At 46.6% G+C, this 22,900-nt stretch overlaps 1 protein-coding gene across 1 annotated transcript in view; it reads right to left on the reverse strand.

Annotated features, from left to right (window-relative positions):
- GRIP2 (glutamate receptor interacting protein 2) overlaps positions 1-22,900 on the reverse strand; it is a 58,152-nt gene that overhangs the window by 4,241 nt on the left and 31,011 nt on the right. The window contains exons 14-21 of the mRNA XM_010148659.1: positions 18,645-18,711; positions 17,724-17,869; positions 17,289-17,433; positions 12,758-12,897; positions 10,149-10,325; positions 7,016-7,169; positions 3,972-4,092; positions 233-469 (exon numbers count right to left, since the gene is read on the reverse strand). Of these exons, the coding sequence (XP_010146961.1) occupies positions 233-469; positions 3,972-4,092; positions 7,016-7,169; positions 10,149-10,325; positions 12,758-12,897; positions 17,289-17,433; positions 17,724-17,869; positions 18,645-18,711 (1,187 nt within the window). The remainder of the gene's footprint in view (positions 1-232; positions 470-3,971; positions 4,093-7,015; positions 7,170-10,148; positions 10,326-12,757; positions 12,898-17,288; positions 17,434-17,723; positions 17,870-18,644; positions 18,712-22,900) is intronic.

The raw sequence follows: 22,900 nt of genomic DNA on the forward strand, positions 1-22,900 counted from the left end.
ACTGAAGCATAGCAGCTAAATCCCATTACTCTTCTGAAGAAGCCCTTTCCTCTTAATCTGAGCCTCTGGAAACCTTTGCTGCATACCTTGGTGGGGGCCAGCTTTAACAAGGAACATTTTCTGAGGGTCCCTCTGAACAAAGGTGATTTTCTGCAAGGTTACAAAGCTTCTACAGCTTTTACCACTGAGGTACCACAGTGCCACAGCCAGACCAACCCTTGGCAACACAGACCTTGTGAAACTCGAGGGGGGTGGGAGACATGATTTCCTGCATTTCCTTCTCGATCTTCTTCATGTCCAGGTTCCTCTCGTTCTTCTTGGCAGGGGAGCTGCTGCCCTCAGTCTGTCCGTCATCACAGCTGGAGTTTGCTTTCCGCAATGGGCTCAGTCCCGATGGGTTGACGGAGTCCAGGAGCAGCTTGCTGCTGTCCAGGCCCAGGTTGTGCACGCTCCCTGTCATGATGGATGCCTGTAGGACGAGGGCACAAAGGCACTGTGCTCAGCCAGCCACAGGCAGAGGTGGACCATGCAGCAACATCAGTGGCACAGACAACACCAGGGAGGCACCGTTGTTCTCATTAATCAGAAAAGTAAGTACCAAGAAGCTCTTCCAGTTAGCTATAAAATCCATTCCAGACCTCAGGAGCTTGCTGCCAGGTCTATCACTGACCCGCTGCATGCTCTCCCACCCCAATAGGGAGCTTTATCATCTCAGTAGGAAACATTTGTGAAGCATCACCTTATTTTTTGATGGCCCCTTCTACACAAACAGGGCCAGGCAGGCCTCATCTTGTGCAGGAACCTTCTTGGTAGTCAAGAAGGATGAACATCCCAATCTCAGGAGGTTCACAGAGGAAACACTGTCTGTCTGGTCAGTCACCCTCCGCTGTAGGCTCCAGCTCACAGCATTGCACAGTGCTGGCAACGGCCCAGGGAAGTCAATACCTTGGACTCTACTGAGGCCAATTCAACACAGAAATTAGGATTTTATCTGTCAGTAAATGGGTGCTGTCACTAAGAAAAACTGAGTTAAAAATATGAAATTAAGTCATATTTAAGCCTGGTCATCCCTGACCGCATCCATTAAATGATGCCCCTAAGTAGATTTCACTCCATTTGGCAATGCTTTTCACTAATGAGATTACATTGATCAAAGCTAACGAAGAAGTCAAGAATCCAGCCTGTGGAACCTAACTGGCTCCAGGTCACAGAGTCCGTTTAAACAGCATAATGAAAATTGTCATTTCAAAGTTCAGGCTCCAAGGATCTGCAGTCCCATTAAATGTCAAAAGTAGGAAAAAGGAAAGGAAAGGTAAGGAGCAGATAGCAAAAGTCAGCAATGCTAAATGTGGCAAGTCAAAGAGCAATTGCTTCTACGCACAGAGAAAATATCATCTTGCTAAATCTCTAATCAACGCCCTCCAGCTCCTTGCTCCAAGCTGCAACAAAGGCAAATAAACCAAATTCTGGTGGCAGTATGAAAATGCCAGCACTACCTACAATACCCCAAAAAAAGGATGGATGTAGAAAACCTTTTAGCTTTGCACTTTTGAGTTCTTCACAGAAAAATTACTTAATCAGCTCAAATTTGGACAAAACTCAAATATCTGCTACAAGCTGGAAGGACACTGAGTTACCACATACTTGAAGCACAGTTTAACAAACAAGTGGTAGAGCCAACCAGTTTGCTCACTGACCTCAGGCAGCCTCAACACCCCCCAGAACGCTCTGCCGTGCCGTATCAACACCAGCACCGCAGAGTCAGGAGGGGACCAGAAAGGTCTGTGCACATCATGCTACTGCCTTCCCTCACACGCCGCAAATTCCAGAACTGGCCAGTACCCAACGGCATGCCAGCATTCAACTCCTCCTCTGTCTTCTAGGAATTTAGATGCTCCTTGCAGCATCATAAGCAATTTGCTAGGTGCTCTGGGTTAATCACAATGAGCAGAAAGGGCAATTCCAGATTCCTCAGCCTGTGGCTGCCCCACTTCATTTTTCCCCATGTCTTCAAAGCAAAGCAGGTCTCTCTCTCTGGAAAAACCCTGTTTCTACCCATACCCCATAGTCTAGGAGTGGATTGCTACTGTGCGTGAACCCGTTTCCAGGCTATCTTGGGTCATTTTGCATGACTCATTCTTTTTCCGATGTGGAGCATGAAGGGTCAAATTAAAAAAAAAAAAAAAAAAAAAAAATCTGTGACTGCCAGAAAAATCACAGGAGGCCAGGAGTTGGGGCTTAGAAGCCTGTGATACAGTAAGAGCCCCAACAAACACCTCATCTCCCACACCACATCTTGGGGAAGACGGGCACACAGAGAGGGAGGAACAGATCAGCAGTACTTTGGATTCAATAAAAGGGGAGTTGAAACCCATGAGACTTCTGCTAAAAGCACAGCATTTGGCACTTTGCTAAATACACCAAAATCCTAGAGGTGCTCAGGTTTTTGTAAAATTTCTTCACATTTTTTGAAGCATTGCTATAACTGTCAAAGCTCCAAAGCCTTGAAACAGCATGAATCAAAAGCCCACGCATCCCAGTGCCATGGATCCCTGGAAAAGGAAAAGGATTGGGCAGAAAGATCTCTTCTCTGTCATGGGATTTCAGAGCAGCCCAACAAATCCTTTCTTTTACATTTAGGTGCTACCCATAATGCAGGAGAGAAACATCTATGCATCATTTTAGGGGGGTACTTTTTCTAAAGCAGCCAACAACAGTTCAGAAAGGTTGATAGTGGCTGCCTAAACTGATTTCTAAATACATTCAGGCTCAGGAAATAAGTGACCAAGGGAAGAAATCATAGTTTGTGGGGTGGGGGTTGAGGTTTCGTGTGCTGGTGTTTTTTTGAAGTCAGCATTTTCTTACATAGTTAAGATAACAAATACAGCATTTCATGCTTCAGCACAATAAACTTAATTGAGATTTCCTCCCCCACTTACAGTTGCTAAGGCTCAAGGAGGAAAGAATAGTTATTAAGTCCCTTGTTACCAATATGTTCGCATATAGACCGTAACAGGACTTTTCCACTTCCAATTTTTCAGAAATGGCCTTTTCTCTCTGAAGCCTAAGCAACATGTAGTTGTGCATAAAACCAGTCCCACTGGGGGATCATGGAGAGCAGACTCAGTGAGCTCTCCCCAGTCCTCTGCACCCAGAACTCAGAGGGTGAGTAGCTCTCGGGGTCCCACCTCCTCCTTCCCGGCTGCAGGGGCTGAAATGGGGATGGGAGCAGCACAGGTCCCATCCTGCCAGGCAGGTTTGCTTCCCACTGCTCAGCTGTCTCTGGGGATGCCTTTATTTGCATCCCACAGCTTAGAAATCCAGGCTCCCAATCCTATAACCGGACACAATAACATGACCTCCAAAGCATTTTGGATAAAGAAAAGAGAAAGTGGTTTGTGAAGAGAGGAAACACCTTTATTTCTGCAGGAAGCAATTACTTTCTCAGATTTTTCCATGGGGAAGGCTGGCTGAAAAGCTTCCAATTACCTATTTCACTGACACAGTTTCCGGCAGAGTGACAGCTGAATGCAAGATATATGTTGGGCCTGTCTATATTTGAAGGAAGCCAAGGCTTCAGTCTCAATGGGATTGGGGACGTGGCTCCTTTTGCTTGGCCTTTAAGTGCTTTGGACAGACAGTATCTTTCCACGCAGAGGGTTTACCGTTTGATAGGGAAGGTTTGCCAACAGTCACATGAAGATTGCTGGCCAGCAACAGGTTGCGTAAAGAGCGTGGAGTTCCCGGTGGGCAAGTCATCAGCTCAGGGAAAAAGCACACGCAAGCAACTGCCTAATGAGACACAGTTATCCATTAGCACAAACACTGACATGGATTAAAGTCAAGCCCTTTTTCACGCCACTGTCAGCACAGAGATGCTACAGGCAATTAACAGATCCAGGGAAACAGTCTAACATTTACAGCAAGAACAAAAACAGTCAGATCAGCAGCAAATGTGGAAAGTGATTTACCTCGATCTCCCTCAAAAGTTCAGACTGGCCGCATGTTTCCAAATCCTCCAAAGCTTCTCCAAAAACACGCCAAAAACTATCCTCGTGAGTGGTCTCAAGGCCATTTTGGCGGTTGGGGTATCTGTTGTAACGTAGGAACCAAACATTGTCAGCACTCTTCTGCAGCGGGATGAAAGCCGCGAGGCTACAGCAAGTGTCTCACCAGTAAAAGCAGAGACTTGAAGAGTCTTCATATACAAAAGCAAACAATATGAACTTTTCAGACAAGAGTCCGAATACGAGACCTCCATGCATTTACTAACGGGGCAAGTGTCCTTCAAAGGAAGAATTAAGTTGGTGTAGTAATGTCAAAGTTCAAAGGGTAAATTAAAAAGTGCCTGTAGGAAGATTGTAGGTTTAGGAAGACGTTTTGGTGAAATAGAGAAGTGAAAGAAAAAAGGATGCATTATGGGTAAACCAGGAGCCTCAGAGACTGTTAGTACAAAGGCTGATGGGATAGAGCTCAGATCTGAGACACAGAACACCTGAGAAGAGAGAGAAAAACACAGAGGGTAACAGACATGGTGAGAAAATGATAAATACATTAGGTCTCTATGAGAGTAAATAATGCAAGATGTATATAAAAATGATTGCCCTGGGCTGGACAAGTAAATGCACACTACAGTCTGCAATAATCGACAGTGTCATGTATAACCCATACAAACCGAGCTTCATTTGCTTTGGGATGGACAGGGAACTGAGCTCTTACTTTCAGGACATCTCTTTTTTTGCTATATAACAGTCATGGCACTTACAGCCGTGTAAAGACTGTCACCAGTTCTGTCTACAACAGAGAACAGGATAGAGAGAACCTCTTTCAAGCTGGTGCAAACACACATTAATGGGAACACCCTGTGTGTCTTGCTGGGGACTCTGCAATTTCCCACCTTGGCAGTTTCAGCATCTCTTACCTCTGACCACAAGCCAGGTTCAATTCTTAGACCGCTAAAGCAAACAGCAATTAAACATGCTGAAGTCCTCTGAACAAGACAGAGAAGTAGGTGACACAAGATACTGTGCAAAACTCAGATCGTCAGTGCTTAACAGGAGCCTCTTGAAGGAAACTCTCTGCAGCGTTAAATAAAGGTCACAATAAACCCACTAACGTGTCATGGGGAGAGACCCCGAGGGGACAGTGACATTAGAGCAGACCTAATGCATCTTCCACACATCTTATTAGGAGCTGCATGGACAAGGCTCCACCTCTGCAACATCTGGCAGCATTTCTCTTGGCTTAATGGTCATCAGTGCCGCAGACAGGAAGGGATGCTCATCCACCAGAGCCACTTAGCAAAGTCAAAACATTTTATTTGAGTGCAAGTCAAAGAGAGGTTAGCCTCCATTAAATATATGATGACTCCTTGGGCTATTAATAGAGATTTTTTCAGATCTCTATTAACTGCAAAGTCTTTAGTAGATGCTTTGCTTTCCATCCACTGGTTTAAATGAGAGTATGTAGCAGGCATAAACTTATACACACATGATTTGCTCCTTGTGAGATCATGGCCTGCCTGGAGAGAGCAGTATCTGACATGCTGTTTTGTCTTTTAAATTTACCACCTACTTTTCATCAAGTTTTAAAGGATAGTAGCCTTTACACCAGGCAGAAAGGTCAAAAAAACACCCAGCAAGACTTCATAAAAACAAACCAAAACTTCCCTCAAAAAGGAATTTTCAATTCTTTCCCCTTACTCATTTCCTTCCTCTACTCCTAGGTTCCCCAAGGAGGCAAAAGTCCCCTCCAGTTACCAGTTTCTTGCCTCTCATGTGAGCAATATAACAAACACATCCAGGACGTGGATGAGTAAGTACGGGCTCTCACACCACTGGGTCAGCAGGTTTTTCCAGGCTAAAGGCAGCTGGGGTTAGAGACATTTTGTTTTTCTCCCTAATAAAAAGGGCTCAGCGGCACGAACTGTTTCACTTGCACTTTGACATCAGGGCTGGAAGCCCGCATTAGGGACATGCAAGGCTTTGAGGGCTCAGATTTGCTAACTTCAGCTCTCGGCAGCCTCGCTGGGAAGGCCACGAGGAATCAACGACCTCTGTGAGCCGGCTCTCGCTGAGAGGCAAAACAAGAACAAAGTCTCCGCTGCTGCCAGCCTTCCTGCCAGCTTGATCATCTTTAAATAGGTGGAAATGGCCATGAGATGTTCTAAGGGTTTTGTTTGGACAAACAAAAGTTAAGGAAAAAAATAAGATTAAAAAAAAAGAACCGACAGTAACAACACAACACACACAACTATGGGGACTCTGGAGGATGTCGAGGGGAGGGTTAGTTACGAAGCAACAAGGCTCTTCCACTGTGTGTGGCTCAGCAAGGGGCAGCCTCTGGCCAGGGCAGATCCAGCAGGATTTTCACCCGAAGCGAGGGGCAGCTACAGCCTCCTCGACAGGCGTGAGAGGAGTTGCAGGACTTCTCCCACGCTGTCTGAGCTGGGGATTAACTTGACCATGCTCACTCAGTGTGGCTTTCTTTCTGGTATTGTACGTGCAACGGGGAGAGGCATCCAGCCACAGCTTTGGGAGATTTAACTTGGACATGCAACCTCATACTGGTCCTCCAAGAGCTTTGGCTTTGTGGTACTGAGCAGCTGTGAAGCTGCATCCTCACTCAAAAAGGTCTGGCCAACACATGTAGGGACAGCCCTGCCCATATCTATTTATTAATCCTAAACTATGAAAATACTGCAGCCTTTACCTGGCAGGAATATGAGACATGGTAAGAACCTGTGGTCCATGCAGCTGAGACTGCCCTAACTCCAGACACAGATGCCACCTGGCCATGGCAGAGGAGCCACAGAGCTACAGCCAGGGTAACCTGGCAATGCAGAGGTGGTTCAACAGAGCAGATCACCACCCCAGCACCCCTCCTCATGGCTGCCTGATGCTGAGATGGGGACATCGCTGGCTGCTCTATCGCATTCCCATGATCCCTGGTGTCCCTACACATTAACACCCACATTTGCAGACGTGCTTCCCTGCATCCTCCCACCCCTCCGTACCTGCTGGGTTTGTCCCAGTCGTCTTCACTGAAGCTTCCATCCATGTAAGGATAGTTTTTCCTGGGGTCCCCCGGAGGGGTGCTGCTCTTTTGCCTGCTGTGTCTCCATTCGTGTGGATGGAGGGCTATGCCCACAGCCTGAGGTATGTACGTACCTAGGGAAGGCAAGGGGTGTGGGGGCAGTGGTGGAAGAGAGGGTAATACCTGGTCAGAAAACCTTGAGCCAGGAGTGCCCCCTTCCCCACGTCCCAAACCCGAGGCCATCTGGATTGCATACTACTTCCGTTTCAGCTGTCCAGAGGGGCTGGTTCTTCCCTTCTCTTCTTGCTTTAACCAAAGCAGCTTCTGAGGATCTTGACGTAAGGTGCCCCATTCCTCCTTTGCTCCCTCACTTCTGGGATCCACAGACCTGGGACTAAACACACCCACAGATACAGATCCTACCCCCAGCCAGCTCCAGCCTCAGTTAACTACTCTTCACACTGAACCCAACATAATTTGTGCCGTTGAAGCAATCACCTTTAAATACAGGGAGTCCTTCAAAGGTTGAAGAGAAGATGCTACTAAGCGTCCCTCAGCATGCCCAACTGCATTCATTATGAAGGATTTGGAAATCTGATTTCTACTGAGGGGGGGCCTGGGGGAGGAGGATTCCTTTAGAACCTCAACTGTCTTTGGGTCTTAATGGACAGCAGCAAAGAAAGTGCACCCAGAGCAGCCTGATGAGACAGCTTCGCTTCAACAGGGTGATGGTGCTAAAGGTACCCAGTAGCAGTCAACAGCTCCAGGGTGCTCAGCAGTGGTATATGAGGAAGAGCCAGCCCCAACCTCAAGAGCTGGCAGCCAGTTCCTACAGCCACAGAGCCCTCCCATGCCTTTGGGATCAGCTGGTGCAGGTTCAGAAAACTGTTTCAGGGACATGTGTGCGTAAGGCAAGGAACCAGAGGAAAAACTCTGCTGGCTCATCTGTATTACATTTGATAGGAGATCAATATGGACCGTTAGGATGAAATCAGACAAGTTTCACTATGTCTGCCCCTGAGGACACCCTTGTACTGTGGTGTCTTACTCCAGAGATCCAACACAACCAAGTCACAAGCACCTCAGGTGTCATGAGGAACTGCCTGGGTAGAAACCTTCCAAAGCAGAGCATTCCTCAGCAGTGTCACTGCCATCTGCAGGGAAAATAAAACTCCCGAGTCCCCTGCCCACCTCCTGCTGCCCTTTCACTGTTTCAGAGAAATCTTCACAGCCTTTCCAAGAAACATTGTGCACTTCCATCACAAGCAGTGCCAAGTGCACAGGAAGAGGTAACGGAGAAACATATAATTAAGGGAGACTTGACCTCCTAAACAGCTAAGAGCACTGGAAATACCCAAAGACAATGCCAGCACTTTCTTTGAAAATGCCAAGGCCTGTTATTTCACTTAGATGAATGTTTCCGCTGTGTGTTTTTAAAGGTTAGGCTGCTCTGGAGAGAGCCCCAGAAAAGTGCTTGCCAACATCTTGGAGCGGACAGGAGCATTTGCTGCCTGCCAGAGCAGAACAAGGTCCCTGGCTGCAGGTCCCTGCAGCGGGTGGGCAGCAGGTTGGCGCTGGGTGCAGGGGACCGCAGGGGTGTGTGCACAGAGCTGTCGTCTGGGTGCCACTGGGTTCACCTCCTCCTTCCAGGGAGACAGGCTGGAACCCTGGGATTCAGAGCCACCTGGTGGCATGTTCCCACCAGGAGCACAGCTCCTTCGCCCAAACCCTTCCCTGAGCGGTTTCCTAAAGCTGGGGATGAACCTAAAACCTGCACGGTGCAGAGACCAACCTGTGGTTCTCCCTTTGAGGTGTAAACCCCAATCTCCAGGTTCTGTGCACTGCAGGTCTCCCTGCGTCGTGTCTTCCCTGCCCATCCCACGGGCCACTCTGTGTGGCCTTCTCCCTGTCCCTCAGCATCCCTCTTCCCAGACAGTGTCAGCACACCACCATGCAGTCAGATGCAATTACGAGGGGAGATGAGAGAGCCTCTGAAGCAAAGGTGCAGTCTGTGTTGGACAACTTGGCATCTGCCCTGCTACCCAGGGCTCTGTGCTCAATTACTCATTCTCAATTTACTGGTAAAAGCAACCACTTTGCTAAACCCAGTGTCCGACCTGTGTTAACATACAGTTAGACAAAGAAGGATTGCAGCATTACGAAGAACGGGATTTCCTCCTTAATGAAACCTCCAGTCCCAACTGCACTTCCAAATTAAGCCTTCAGACTGATGAAGGCTGAAGGAAGACACAGGCACAGTTGAAGAGAGACACTCAAGCAGTGAGCACAGGCAGGCACCTTGCTCAGCACATTGAAGGTGCTTCACAACACCTTCTGCTGCTCCTGCAGCATCCCTCCCTGTTTTCACATTCTGTTCTAGACAGCAGTCTTCTCACCAATTTCCTTTTGCGGAGGTGATTCAGGGTTTTGGTTTGTTTCAGCATGGGCTAATACTAGCTTACGTCACTAAATCTGAACTGGAATAATGATTTTCCAGTGCTTTCCTCCAAGTAAAAAAAGAAAAAATCTATCCCCATGACTAGACCATCCTCCATGCCAATTCCATGTGTCTGCCAGAAGCCACAGCTGAATAAACCTGCCCTCGAAGACATGTGTTCATCTGATCACTCACTGGAGAGTTGTTTTCTTGTAGTATTACCTTAATTATTTTGTTAAGTGTGTGCTTCTAGTCACAAGACATTCTTGTGGATTTTAGAACATCCTGAAGAGGATTAATATGTTCTACATGGTCTCTCTGGAGAATGAAAAGTGAGCTATGGACCAAATACTCTGTAAGGCATATGGCCAGAGAACACTTCCTCTGATTATGTGAATTATAAAGTACTGTAATGGTTTTGAAAATGCTGAGAACAGTATGATGCCATATAAGACAGAAGAAATGTGCCAATAAAAAACTAAAACAGACACATCACCTCAGAGCACCACATGAGTGCATTTTAAAATACATTTTGTTCCTCGCTGGAGGAGAGAAGCCATACAAATGTGGTCAGACCACAGTCTTTGGCTCACGTTCAGACTCCAGACAGGTTCAGAGGCTCTGCCTATTTTCACCTTGGCCCAGAGACCCCTAAGAAAAGACAACCCTGGTTTACCTTGGCTTCCATACCCAGCATCAATGCCAGAGCCATCCCAGGACTCCATAGCACTGTCCACGCTAGGAACTGTGGTGGAGTATATCTCAGACAGCTTGCCAGTTTTCTGGGAGTCCGTCAGTTCATCTTCTGGGTCACTCACTTCGTTTATACTCCCCGACTTCTTGGGATAAGATTCTGAAATCAGAACATGTCTCATTAGCAGGGATGAAGAGTAAGCCTCAGGGAAAGGGTTATGCTGACATGGGAGCAAGCCCAGGTACTGTCACAGTCTTCTGAAGAGACTCTAGCTCTCTACAAGCATCTGAGACAGGCCTGTGCAATGCAGTTGAAAGGATTCATGCAGTACTCGTGTCTCAAGCTGAATCAAGAAAAAATGCCTTTGTGAGTTTTTAGCACATGGACTATAAGAAGCAACCATGAGGATTTGAGGATTCCCAGAAATGAGAGTTGGGACCTATTCTCAATTCACAAGCACATCTTCTTATGCCTTTGGAACCTCCTCTAAACAGCCCTGCCCAGACAAGTGCTGGCCTCTGCAAGTGATACCCAATAGCTTCTCTGGTCTCAGAGCGCCTCCTTTTCATTTAGAATCAGCAGTGCTTCCACCCAAAGTGCTTCTGGCATGATCTACCTTTGGGGACAGGACCCATGCAGTGGCAGAGCAGCACCTAGTCAGGGTGCTGGCTGCAAACATTCTGTTATAAGCAGACGTTTCAATGAGATTACAACACAATCTCATCCCAAACTACTGCAGCTGAAGTTATAGCCCCCTTCCAAGACTGTACAACCTCCTGTCAACTCAGAGCTAATCACCACCTCCCTGAGAGTCTCTCACGCAGTCTCAAGACAACAGTGGAATTCCTGGGCTCGGTATTTTACAGCTGAATTTCCCCTGATTAGTCATTGGAAAATCAAAAACTGAATGTGGATGATGAAGCTCAGACCATCCCTTTCATTATTTTAGTAATAATAGGTCCTTATTATCATTATATCAAATTCCCTTTCAGGCAAAAGCTATGCAAGGAATGGTTTCTCAGCACAAGCATTTCTTTGTACTGAATATTTTAAAGTCCTCATTGATTAGATAACCTGTTAGCCATCCACGCCCTGGATCTCCAACCCACAGAGGCTGGGATAAAAAGGCCTCTGAAAGTCTGCATTTGTCAGTGAGGACAGATTATTTTACCAAAGCAAGCCCAGTGTCCTGAAAGTCCCTATTTTCCAAGCATTCAGAAAATTGCTCATCATGATTAACTCAAGATTACCTTGAAATTTCAATTACACCTGCTTCATTCTCAGAATGATTAACAAGTCTCCAACTGGCACTTGCATGTCAATTATTTCAGCAAGTGGCTGTGACAGTGCTAAGTGCCAGCAGGGAGAAAAAAGTATTTCAGACCAAGGATCAGGACAGTTGGCTGCAGGGAACGAGACTGGGGTTTCTTCAAGAGGAATCAATTCTCCAGCTCCACCTCTGTTTGGTAACTCACTACTCCTTGCCTGGGCTTCTTCCATTTGTAAAATAAGTGTATTGCCACACGTTTTCAAACTGCTTTGAGATCTACAGAAGTGATGTGTTTAAGAGCAATGCTACTTTTTCAGATGCAGTCCAGCCATCCCATGGGCCACGCTTGCTTGGAAGAGCTTTATCACTTGATTTCTTCTAATTCCCACAGCACTGTGGGCCACTGGCCGGGTAGGTCCAGCTAAATCTAGAGACTGCAGCAGCGTGGCACAAAAAAACGTAGAAAATACTGGGTATGAGAGAGACAGAAATGCAGCCAGAATGCAACAGCTACTTTCTGCACTTCTTGAAAAGAACTCTGTTTGGATGTGACTTCGAGGCTGGGGAGAAAAGTTTATGTGTTCTCTGGTTTTGCAGATCCCACCTCTCTGTCCCCTAAAAAACAGGCTTGTCTATACTGAGTATGCTTTTGCTCTTTGATACTGTGTCAAGAACAGCAGCTTCAACGCCTCAGGAAGCTTGGTAGGGAAATGAGAAGGGGATTTACAGAATGAAGGTAGGGAAATGAGAAGGGGATTTACAGAATGAAGGTAGATGCTTTGAAAGATGATCTTAGAACCCTGAGTCAGAAAGAGGGGTGTAAAAGATTTGTAACCAATCGCTCTCAAAATATTAAATTAAAGGTGTTTGGGGTTTTTTTTTCCCATAGATTCTACCAGCTCAGAGACCCCTTGCTCATTTTTGGTGGGCTATATTTAAAAAAAACTCTTCACTGTTCTAGTATTAAAATGATCTTCTGCTTCACCGTTCTGTGAAACGCCCCCTCACACAGGAAATGGCACCAACAACACAAAGCATCAATCTGGAAAAAAAATACCACCCATAAACCTGCTGTCTAATCTCTTCCCAGTACCACAGAGAGCCCCTGGGTTGCTTTTTTTTTTTTTAAAATCAGTGTCAGATGTGAAAAACCCCACAAACACCTTTCCCTCTGTCCCCAGCCATGCCTCTGACCATGCTGCCTCTTCCCACCTTCCACAACACATGAAAGAAAACCCACTGTGCTACCTATTCCATTGCCCAGGGTCCCTGCTGGGGTGCACCTTTGCCCTCCCACCCCAAACCAGGCTCCCCAGCTTACTCTCTGTCTGCTTCTTGATCTTCAGAGTGACTGTCTCTCCGGCCATCTGCAGCAGGTGAATGGCTTCACTCAGCGGCTTCCCCTTGAGGCTCACATTATTGATCGCTAATATCCGGTCACCGATGTGGATGGCTCCGGTTCTGGAGAGAAAAGGCGTTGCTAGAAACTTCAGAGAAGCAATCTGCCTCGGTGAGACAGGACATTAAGTTGTCTCTTGAAGTAATAGCATATTAACTCTCAGCACTTTCAAATATGTCTCGGTTTCCCCTTGGTACGCTGTATACCCGTGATTTCTCTTCATCACCACTACCAAGAATCTGGATGTTGTCCCCCCATCTGCTACCTGTGCATATACATACAAATACACACAGGAACGTATGCACTTCTCAGATCCCAGGCCCCTCCGGAACTGGGACTGTAGACTCAAAACTCTTCCAAGCAAGGGGGTCTGTGTGCTAAAAGCACAAGCAATTCCAGTGTGTGATGTCCACTGGTCACCACGCACAGAACTAAAAGGGCACATTCACACCGATAGAAATGAGACAAACCTAGAAACAGGCTGGAAAAAAACCAAAATGGCCCAACACACAGATTGTCTGTGAAAGCATGAGCTGAACCCGTTGCAGATCAGTTCATTATATGCAAAGCTCACCCTTACACAGCTACATCACCATAACTTTCTCCATGATGACCAGCACTCTAGAAGAGGTTACTGTGTTTTATTGCACTGCCACATTCCAGCACTCGCTTCTGCTCTCAGCTATATAAGTCCTCGGGCTTCAGCAACAGCCAGGAACAAACTAACAAGTCATGGCAATTCTCCCCCTTCTCCCCCATCCTTCCGTGGCTGTCCACAGACAAGGGCTTACTGTACCTCTCCTCATGTTTGCTGCAGCTCGGGGAAGAGCAGGCAGGATGTGTTCATCACTGGAGCTGGCAGCCAAGGCAGGAGCTCACACCCACTGCTGGTGGGACCAAGCTGCCCGCACCCACACTCCAGCTCCCTAACACCAGCAAGCAAGAGCAGCAACCCTCTCTTCTTCCAGCAGTGCCATGAGGTTACCTATTAGGAACCTGTGCAATCGAGCCAGGAGGAGATGCAAATCTGGGCTGTTTCTGTCCACGGCAACATGCTTCTCTCAGGTTACATCTCCAAACTGGACTGCTGCTCCTGCAGAACTGGGATTTGCTATACCATCTCAGGCACAACAGCTACTAGCCTTTCCCCAAAATACAAAACTTTTGTAGATACGCTGCTGTGAAACATCTACTGTGAGTACGGCAAATTGGGAAATGTAGCCGAACAGCAGGCAGGACCATTCAGTCTGCTGCTGCAATCCTCGGACAACCCAGCCAGCCACTAGATGTCTGTCTTGTCCCATCTACATCACCTGAAAAAACCCTGGGGAAAAACTTGTGCATTCAAATAAATTACTGATCAAACTGGAACTAGAGCATTTCTCTTAAAAGTTTCATCTATGTAGTCAAAACAATCAAGCTTAACTGCTGGCAGTTTAAAGGCGATCCTTCGCGCGCTGCAGTGGTTCAGCATTTGAGGACTTCCTGCTGTAGCACTGACCCAGCATGGGGATGCATCTCCTACCCATGTACCAGTCCAACCTCCCACCTCTGAACACCACCACTGCTCTGCAGAAACCGCAAAGGTCCCTCAGCAAGGGAAAATGCAGAAACAATTAAAAAGAAAGGTCACATTCAGCCAGGTGTTTTTCTTCAAGCGGGGGTGTGTGTGTGTGTGTATATAAAGTAAATCCAAGTCCAGTCCCCTCATCTGTCCATATCCAGGCACCCCTGTGAGGACACACAGACAGAAGCTGAGCAGGAGAGACAGAGAAAGGTGTTTCTAGCTAATGACCTTTGTGCCTCTTCGTCATCACTGACAGTTCTTAATTAAACCCAAACACAAACCAGCACAAGGACCTGTGTGATCCATGTCTCTTCTTGTTCAAAGAACACATGGAAGAACAGAACAGAGCGACAGTAAGTCACAAGGTCTAAAAGGGGTCACAGGCACTTTCCAGCAAGCACTGGAGAAGAGGTAGCTGCATGCATGGGGTGGGATTTATTTGGTGCGTGGTCAGGGCCACCATCCCTTCTCCTTCTTGACAACATGGGTTGGTGATGAGCACTCCTGGACAAAACTCTCCTGCAGCCATTCCCAGCCACTTGACCGGCTAGCACCAATGGCTGCCCAGGCATTTTGAAATGCCAGTGATAGCCCAAAATTGCTGTTGGAAAACCATTACACCCTGACCAGAATCAAACAGTACTGGTCACTCACCAAGAAGAAGGAAAACAAGTCCCATGGCCCAGACTAAAGCCACCCACAGGTGCTGCAGGAGGGGAAATAGAGACTAACACAGGAGAGAGCTGCTACTTGACACCAACCCAACAGCCTGAGCTGCCTCTGTAGGTTTCTATAGGATCAGACACGTGCAAGGAGAAAAATGTTCAAGGTCACAATAAAACCAAAGTCATCTGAATCTGGAGCCTTTTCAGCTTAGACAGCCTGTCACGCGCTGTGACAGACGTGTGACAGCTCCTAGAGGACACCCTGCCTTCCCCATCACTGAGCTGCAGCGCAGACCTTCACTTGTGCCTCCACGAGAGCAACCAGCATGTCCCTGTTTATCAGCCGCCAGGATCTGGTCTGCCCCATGCCAGTGCTGCTGAAACAAGTCCTGTGCTCCAGTCATAGCCAGGCACAGCTCTGGGATTAAATCCCTGTCCTTCAGAAACCTGTCCTACCCTTCAGAGACTGGCTAAGGGTGCCTGTGGCACAGAGAAGGGTAGTGATGGCAGGAAAGGGACAGTACAGGATAACACTAGGACCACCACTCTTCCCTTGATAAGGTCAAGCCACTCCCTTCTGTTATCCCCAGGAGAAAAATACACACCATCTCAGCAGAAAAATATGCACCTTTCCTGCAGGCAGCCTTCATCCCAGCGCTCCTTACCCTCCCCACAGGGAACCAAGGTTACTCAGAGAAACCCCCGCACCACTCTGTCCCAATGCTGCTCCTCTGCACAGGCACCATTATTTGTTAGTCAGCTACGGTGAACAAGCTGAACAGCTCCATCGCTCTTCTCAAAAGGCTTTTCATTCCTTACTGCCTGCCAGCTCCTGATCAAAATTCAATAGTACTGCAGCACTCGCCTGCACGACGCTTCTCTGTGGAGCAGTCACTGATGCATATCCAAGTTCAAAGGAGGAACAGCTATGGCACTGCAAAGGGAACTGAGAGGAACAAGGGTACGAAACCATCTTCTGAGCCTGACAGCATCTGGGCTTTCTGTACTTAACCTCTGTCTTGCTGGGCTGCAGGTACAGTGCAGAACTACTATTCAGAAAAGCCTCGGAAACTCTATAGCTATTATTTTCTAGGGACAAACGTCGAATCCTACAGTGGCAGGCAGTGATATAAAACCCCCAAAGAGAACCACTAATGACTAGAGTCCACCCCTCTTCTTTACTTCTCAGGAGACACTGATGTTCTGCTTTCTGTACCAAAGGACAGCAGTGGAAATGAGCAGCAGCGTGCATACTGGGAGCTCAAAGAACACAATGCAGAAAGCAGCACTGAGCTGGTTTACAGTCCAGCTAAGAGGGAGTGTGGCCTTGAAACAGAAAGAAGCAAAAGGTCAGATCTGTAGTCAAACATCCCCAAGGTCTAGCACTTCACACCTATTTTGCTGCTGTTCTGCCTATCAAGCAGCACAGGATAAAGCAAGTGTATGAGAAGTGTGAGTCAGGGCTGCTGAAATGATCTACTTACAAGTCACAGCTACCGTATAGAGAGATTAAGATACAGTGTATGACTCAGTTCCACCTTATATTCTCAGCAATGTCCTGATCTTTTAAATCCCACACATGCACATATTTTAGACACAGGCACGCACACTGTCAACCTTCCCAGTTGCTGAAGGTAAATCTGCACCTACGTTTATACAGCATAAATGTCTGCTGCTTGAAGAACACCGGCCCTGCACTGAGATATCTCCATACGTAACAGACTAACCACCAGCAAGGATGGGCCAGGAGACCCCCAATCTGTGGTTTCCCCTGGCCACAAGCCATAGTTTGGCAACAGGCAAGTCCTGGACAGGAGTCTATGGTGGATTTGTGGGCAGGTTGGGCGCTTCCAGATGCAAGATGTGCACGGGAAATCAGAGACCAGGAAGCACCCCTGTGGAAGAGGAGCAGATAAATACATTTTCCTAGCCACTGCATTCTACTGACACACTGGATCTGACTCTTCCAGAGGTGCCCTGCTTTGAGTCTCTCTCGTTGCCCTGACAGCACAGTCCCAGCCACCCCAAATCTCCTGCACATGGGTCTGCAGAGCCGGACTGCCAGGGCTATCTCTGCTTCACAGCACCTGGTACCTTCATAGCACTGTTCCTTTTTAGCAGACTAAAACACTTAAGAAGAGTTTAAGACAGCAGAGGAAACTTTGCAAACTTCAAGATCCCTTCCCACATCAATTCAACCCCTCCTGCCCTCAAACCTCACCTTTCTGCGAGCCCTCGTTTAGTCAAGCCCGAAATGACTATAGGATCAAAAGGTTCCTCTGTCCCAGAGATGGTTATTCCCAAGGGGCCGCCATATCGCTTCAGTTCCACTGTGTAGATAATAGCACCGGTTGTCTCCTGCTCATCTGAAAGAGAAAACAGGAATGCTTAATTTTTTAATTAGCCATAGGAGAGAGGTCATAGGAAAGACTTGCAGTATTTAGAAGCAAAAGCCTAAGGTCTTGATCTATGCTCATACTAAATAGGATTTTAACCTTCCAGACTCTATTTAAGGGCAGAATAACAAAAAAAGACTATAATCAATTGGAAAGTGGTGACCGGACAAGCAGTATCCCTTATCTTTGTTGGTTTGCACTACCTATTGGGAAATGTCATTACAGTGGACAGGCACCAGTTTGCATCAGGATTTCTGTACCAGAGTTATCTTCATCCTTCCTAATCTTCAGTTTGACCAGGTCTTCACACTGCCTTAAAATCTGCACAGCATCCTCCATTGAGCAATTATCGAGTCGGATGTTATCAATGGCTAACAGCTTGTCTCCTGGCTCCAAGGTTCCAGTCCTATGTGGAAAGGAAAAGAAAACTGCAAGTACATTTGTATTTGCCTTTCAGATCCTGTGGTGCGTTCAGTCCTGCAGCGGCAACAACAATATTAACTTTTTACTGTCCTTGACCTTTCCTGGGAAACAACTGTGAACAGAGTCTGGGACAATTATAACTTAAAGAGAGGAAGTTTGTGTACAGCATGCATCAACACAGAACAAGGCAGCCTGGGTAACCTACAGCACTGAAAAACGCCTGACGTTTAACTGACAGATATTCTGCCTTTATGGAAACTTCTGTATGAGCACTCTTAGAAATGAGCCCTCTGGCAGCACTAAATTCCTCCGAAAGCCTTGCTATGAGGTGTTGGGATCAGAGGTGAAGTCAATAAAGGCTAAGTTATTTGCACAGTTCACCAGTACCCACAATTCACTCACTGTGTTCACCTGGGCAGGAGCTGAGACACAGCAAACTACCTGATGAGCCATAGCACCTTATGGGATATATGAAGTCCTTTACCACATGCTCTTAAATGCTAAACATCCATCTCCCATATAGTCAGCAAACCTCTGAATCCATGCCCTGGCCACTCAGCTCAACTCTACTTGCTTCATTATAGACAGTTACTACTGCAAACCTCACTGTGGTCTAAGACAAATCTCTAAGGGCTGAGATTTCCTTGGACGCTGGCAAAATCCAGACCCAAGTGCTACTGCTTGGACTTCATTCTACCTCTCATTACTGGGCCGGATGTTTTGCAATGGGTTTGGCAGGTGGTAAATTCTGCACTCACCTATGTGCTACGCTCCCCTTCTTGATGTCAGAGATGATCAAAGGCTCCCCAGACTTCCTGCTTGCAGCTGCAAAAGACACACACGGGTGCAAAACTTAGTATTAAGTCTGCTATCTATGACGAGGTTGGTCAGTGGGGAAGAGGGCTGCAAGAAACGGGAATTTATATTCCTTTGACAAAATGATGCTCCACACTGGAACTCTGGAAGTCACACCAAGAAAAAAATGTTAATCTCTGCAAACAACTGTTGGTTGCCCCTTTGCCCAAGTTAGCTAGCTAGCTACTTCCACTGGTCTCCTGAAGAGGAAGCGATCCTCCTGAAGATATGGTATCCAGCAGCAAGAGGTGGGATTTCCTGATCCCAGCACTGTTGAACACCCACTCTCTCACACCTCTGTTGTGAGACAGCAGGTGAGTCAACTGTTAGGGCACTAATCAGACATTAGTGCTGCTGCCTAGGGAGCACCCAGCTCAGCACTGTGGTTGATACAAGTATTTCTGTGTTCTTGAAGTAGAGAGGGCTGGGAAATTTTCCAGGTGGAAAATGAACCAGGAAGAATTAGATAAAGCACTAATTTTCTAGCTGGTTCAAAGCCCCAGGCCACTTCATCATACAATCAGATAAATCAGGGCTGGTCTCAGTGGTGGAGCTGGAAGGGGTGGTTTCCAACTCTTCTCTCCCACCCAAACCTGACAACTTTTTCAACCCATGAGAGATGTGAGTACACATCAAACATTTTCAAATTTGCATTCAAGACCTGATGCTCTCTTGAGAAACTCAAGTGAGATTTGTGATTTGAACACCTCCTGACCTCTCTGCCATGCTCAAACCAAACATATGCCAAGAGCAACCTTTTCAGCCCACACCACTCCCTCCTGCCTTGCTGTGGGAATTGCATCGTCTCATTTAAAGCTGACAGAGCTTCTCAGCAAAAACCGCGTGGGAAGGAAGAAACTCGCAGCATCTGCACATATCAGGTGCAGGTCAGAGATTAAAATATCTGAGGCACGTGGCATCAGTCACACAGAGATCCAACCGTCTGAACAGCAGTTAGAGAGAACCACAGAAAGACATAAAGAAGTAAGTGCTTCCTCTTACCAACCTCTCTGCTCGAGCTTCTTGTTTACATTCATTTATAAGATTTAAAAACATATGTGCTAACCTATCACCTTTAAGGATACTCTCTCCCAGACAGAACTAAACCTTCTGTACTGAACAGAGCAAAAAGACAATCAATCTCAGTTGTAGCAGGGGTGAGTAAAAAAGTTAGGTCAGACAGTGAAGAGCAGACTGTGACTGATTTTATAGTAGTCATGGCAATGCAACTGCTGAATGATATAGAGTCTGGAAGAATTCTTTTCCCTGTCTCGTTGGAGCGTGGTGCCAAGCAATTGTGATCTGGACACTCAGGTCCAGCTTTTGGCCACAGATCGAAGAGAAGTGGATGGGTTGTGGAGATTCACTGAGGACTCGTGCCTATATTCAACCTGTCCACAGACAGACCAACACACACCAGGCAGAGCTGAGCAGTGGGAGGGAAGGAAGGGGTGCAGCAGCTAAAAATCAGTTCAGAAATACTCCCCTGATTAAAGCTACACACCATGGACTAACAGCACAGGGGACATAGATGTATCACCCTATTATTACTACTGCTCTTCTCTTTTTCTATATAGGAAATGCATTTGCTGCTGAGACATGTAAACATGGTGGTCCAAGAGGCAGTGATGGGAGACCCTGTTAGCACACCCTGAGCCCTGGGTCAGGCTGGCATTGCTGCATGTCTAATTACTCCCTAGTCTGGTTCTGTCAAAATGATTCAGGTTAGCAAAAAAATTTTTCACTGCAAGGTTTGTTTACTAGTTTCAGAGCAGAGGCAGCGTGACAGAAAGGGGTTAGGGAGGATCTACACAGTTCTGGAGCTGGGTTGGGGATGGCCACCTCTAAAAACCTGACCCAGCCACAGCTGAAACAATGTGTCCAGAGATCATGAACACTCAAAAGAGCAAAGAGGGGGAAGATAAAAAAAAAAAAAAAAAAAGGCAAATCTAGATAACAAGATGCCTGCAGAAATGGTGCTTATCAAGCGTCTGCCTTGTGAGCCCTGTGACATGCAGGGGGAGATCCTGACCACAGTCAGGCTCTGAGCAGAACGCAAGACGTCATCCTTCTGCAGCTCCGCAATTGGTGTCAGCACCGAACGCAGCACAAGCTTCCTGTGTCAGAAGCAAGGATGACTAACCAAGTGCTTTGTCTGTTAGGAAAGCAAGCCTTAAGAAAAAAATCATTCTGGGCTTTGCAGTTCTAGAAGCTCTGCTGTTGCCAAACTGGTTTTCTTGAGACTTCTGTTAAATGGAAGAGCCATGCACAACCACATTCAACTGTCTCTACCATCAGAGTACCCAAACTTTAATAAATGGCAGCCCTCAGTTTTAAATAATCACTTAGTATAAAATGGAAAGGCATTACAAACCCATCATTTCTAGTCAGCACCTACAAATGTGAAGGGTAAGTTAGAGAAACTTAATGAATAATCATCCTCTCTAAGGAGGCATAAGATACCAAGTTCAGAAAATGAAATCCCAAAGCACAGCACAGTCACTGTTCATTTTAAAAAACAGTAGTTACTAACTCCATTAATTCACCTTTGGCATCCCAAAGCCCTTCCCAGGATCCCAGGAGAGCACTCAGCTGGGGGTTTCACCCATCAGCTGGGACCAGGCTGTCCCCAATTGCCCCAGCCACCCTGGGACCCACATTTCTAACCACACTGGGCTGTTCGACAGGGTGACAGTGTGATTCTGTGCAACAGCTGCCCTGTCCACAGGTGAGAGCTGCAATTTCACTGAAGTAGTGACTCAGTCTAGGTCAGAGGCATTACATGTGCAGATCACTGGTGAGATTTTGGATAAACCATTACCAATTCACCTAAAATTAAAAATAAACTCCTTAAACTACATTATTATTTTATGAGGGTTGTGGTGTTTGGAGTGAAGACACTTGCACAGATGAGTAAAGCCATTCATTTCTGCTGTCAATGTGGTTATTACTCTTCAAAGGACATTGTCCGGGTAATTCATTTGCTCCAGGAAGACACAGTTTGGATGTCCAGCCTTGCCTTTGGGACTTGTTTTCCCATCTGTAAAATGAAGACAGCAGCAAAGGGAGTCGAAGGAAGAGATGGATGGAGAGACAGGGGCAGAAGCTGGTGTGCAGAAACACACACGCTCTCTCTTGGGAAGCTGTGGCCTCCTTCTGCCAGGGCAACCCACCTCAAGTGGAAGCAGGCTCTTTTTCAGACACATTTGTACTTTTGAAGGGTTTACCAGCACAAAAAATAGTTTAAATCTGCTCCAGTGGCCCAGAGAAAACTCCATAATTCAACAGGGTGGGGGAAAAACTCAAAATGAAAACTCTGCTTGGCAGTGGTGACAGGGCAGTGATAAAAAGGTGAATTGATCAATACTGTTATTTACTTTTTATAAATTGCTTTCACTCTCCCACCACCTCTGCTGGGATTCTGGCTCGCTCGGTGTTTACTCTGTGATGGATGATGAGGCCAGAAACACATGTCCGGTTTGTGTTTTTAATAGAATGCATAATGACTCGTATTGGTAAATTATTCCCCTCCAAGGAGCATGAGCACATATCTCACACTCATCAAGGCTTCAACCCATTATAAATGCCCTTCATTATTGACCAAGCCAAAGCAGCACTCTACCAACATGTAATTAAAGAAATTGTAATAATGCCATAAGAATATATTTAAGATGGCAAACGTTTATAAACAGGAAACGCCAAACAAAATCAGAAACCCAATAATCTCAGGATGGCTAAGAAATGAGAAGAAAAGCAAATCAGAATCAATTACAAAAAGCAGCAGTGAAAATCAAATCCCCAGTACTCAATTTTTTCCTCTATCATTTAGTTTTAGCAGCAGGTACATAAATTATCAGTGCCTCCAGCATGATATTTACCCTGCTGTAGATCTATTTCCTTTCAAAACCTCCAGGTAGCAAAGCGAGGACAGAATATCATACGTTGGTAAAAGCATCAGAGTGAACCAGCTGCAAGTCTCAGTTGAAGCTGCAATGTTAGCAAGGGGCTAGGGCAGGAGAGAGCCAGGCACACTGCTGCTCGCAGACACTGCTGGGCTGGCAGCAGGTCCTCGGTTAACCCAGCACCAGAAAAGCTGGATTTGCTCAGCTCACAGATCCATCTTCTCGCTAGGACAGTGATTACGCTGCTTAAGCAACTT

This window comes from Eurypyga helias, unplaced genomic scaffold (genome assembly GCF_000690775.1).
Source record: "Eurypyga helias isolate BGI_N326 unplaced genomic scaffold, ASM69077v1 scaffold6330, whole genome shotgun sequence".
NCBI lineage: Eukaryota > Metazoa > Chordata > Aves > Eurypygiformes > Eurypygidae > Eurypyga > Eurypyga helias.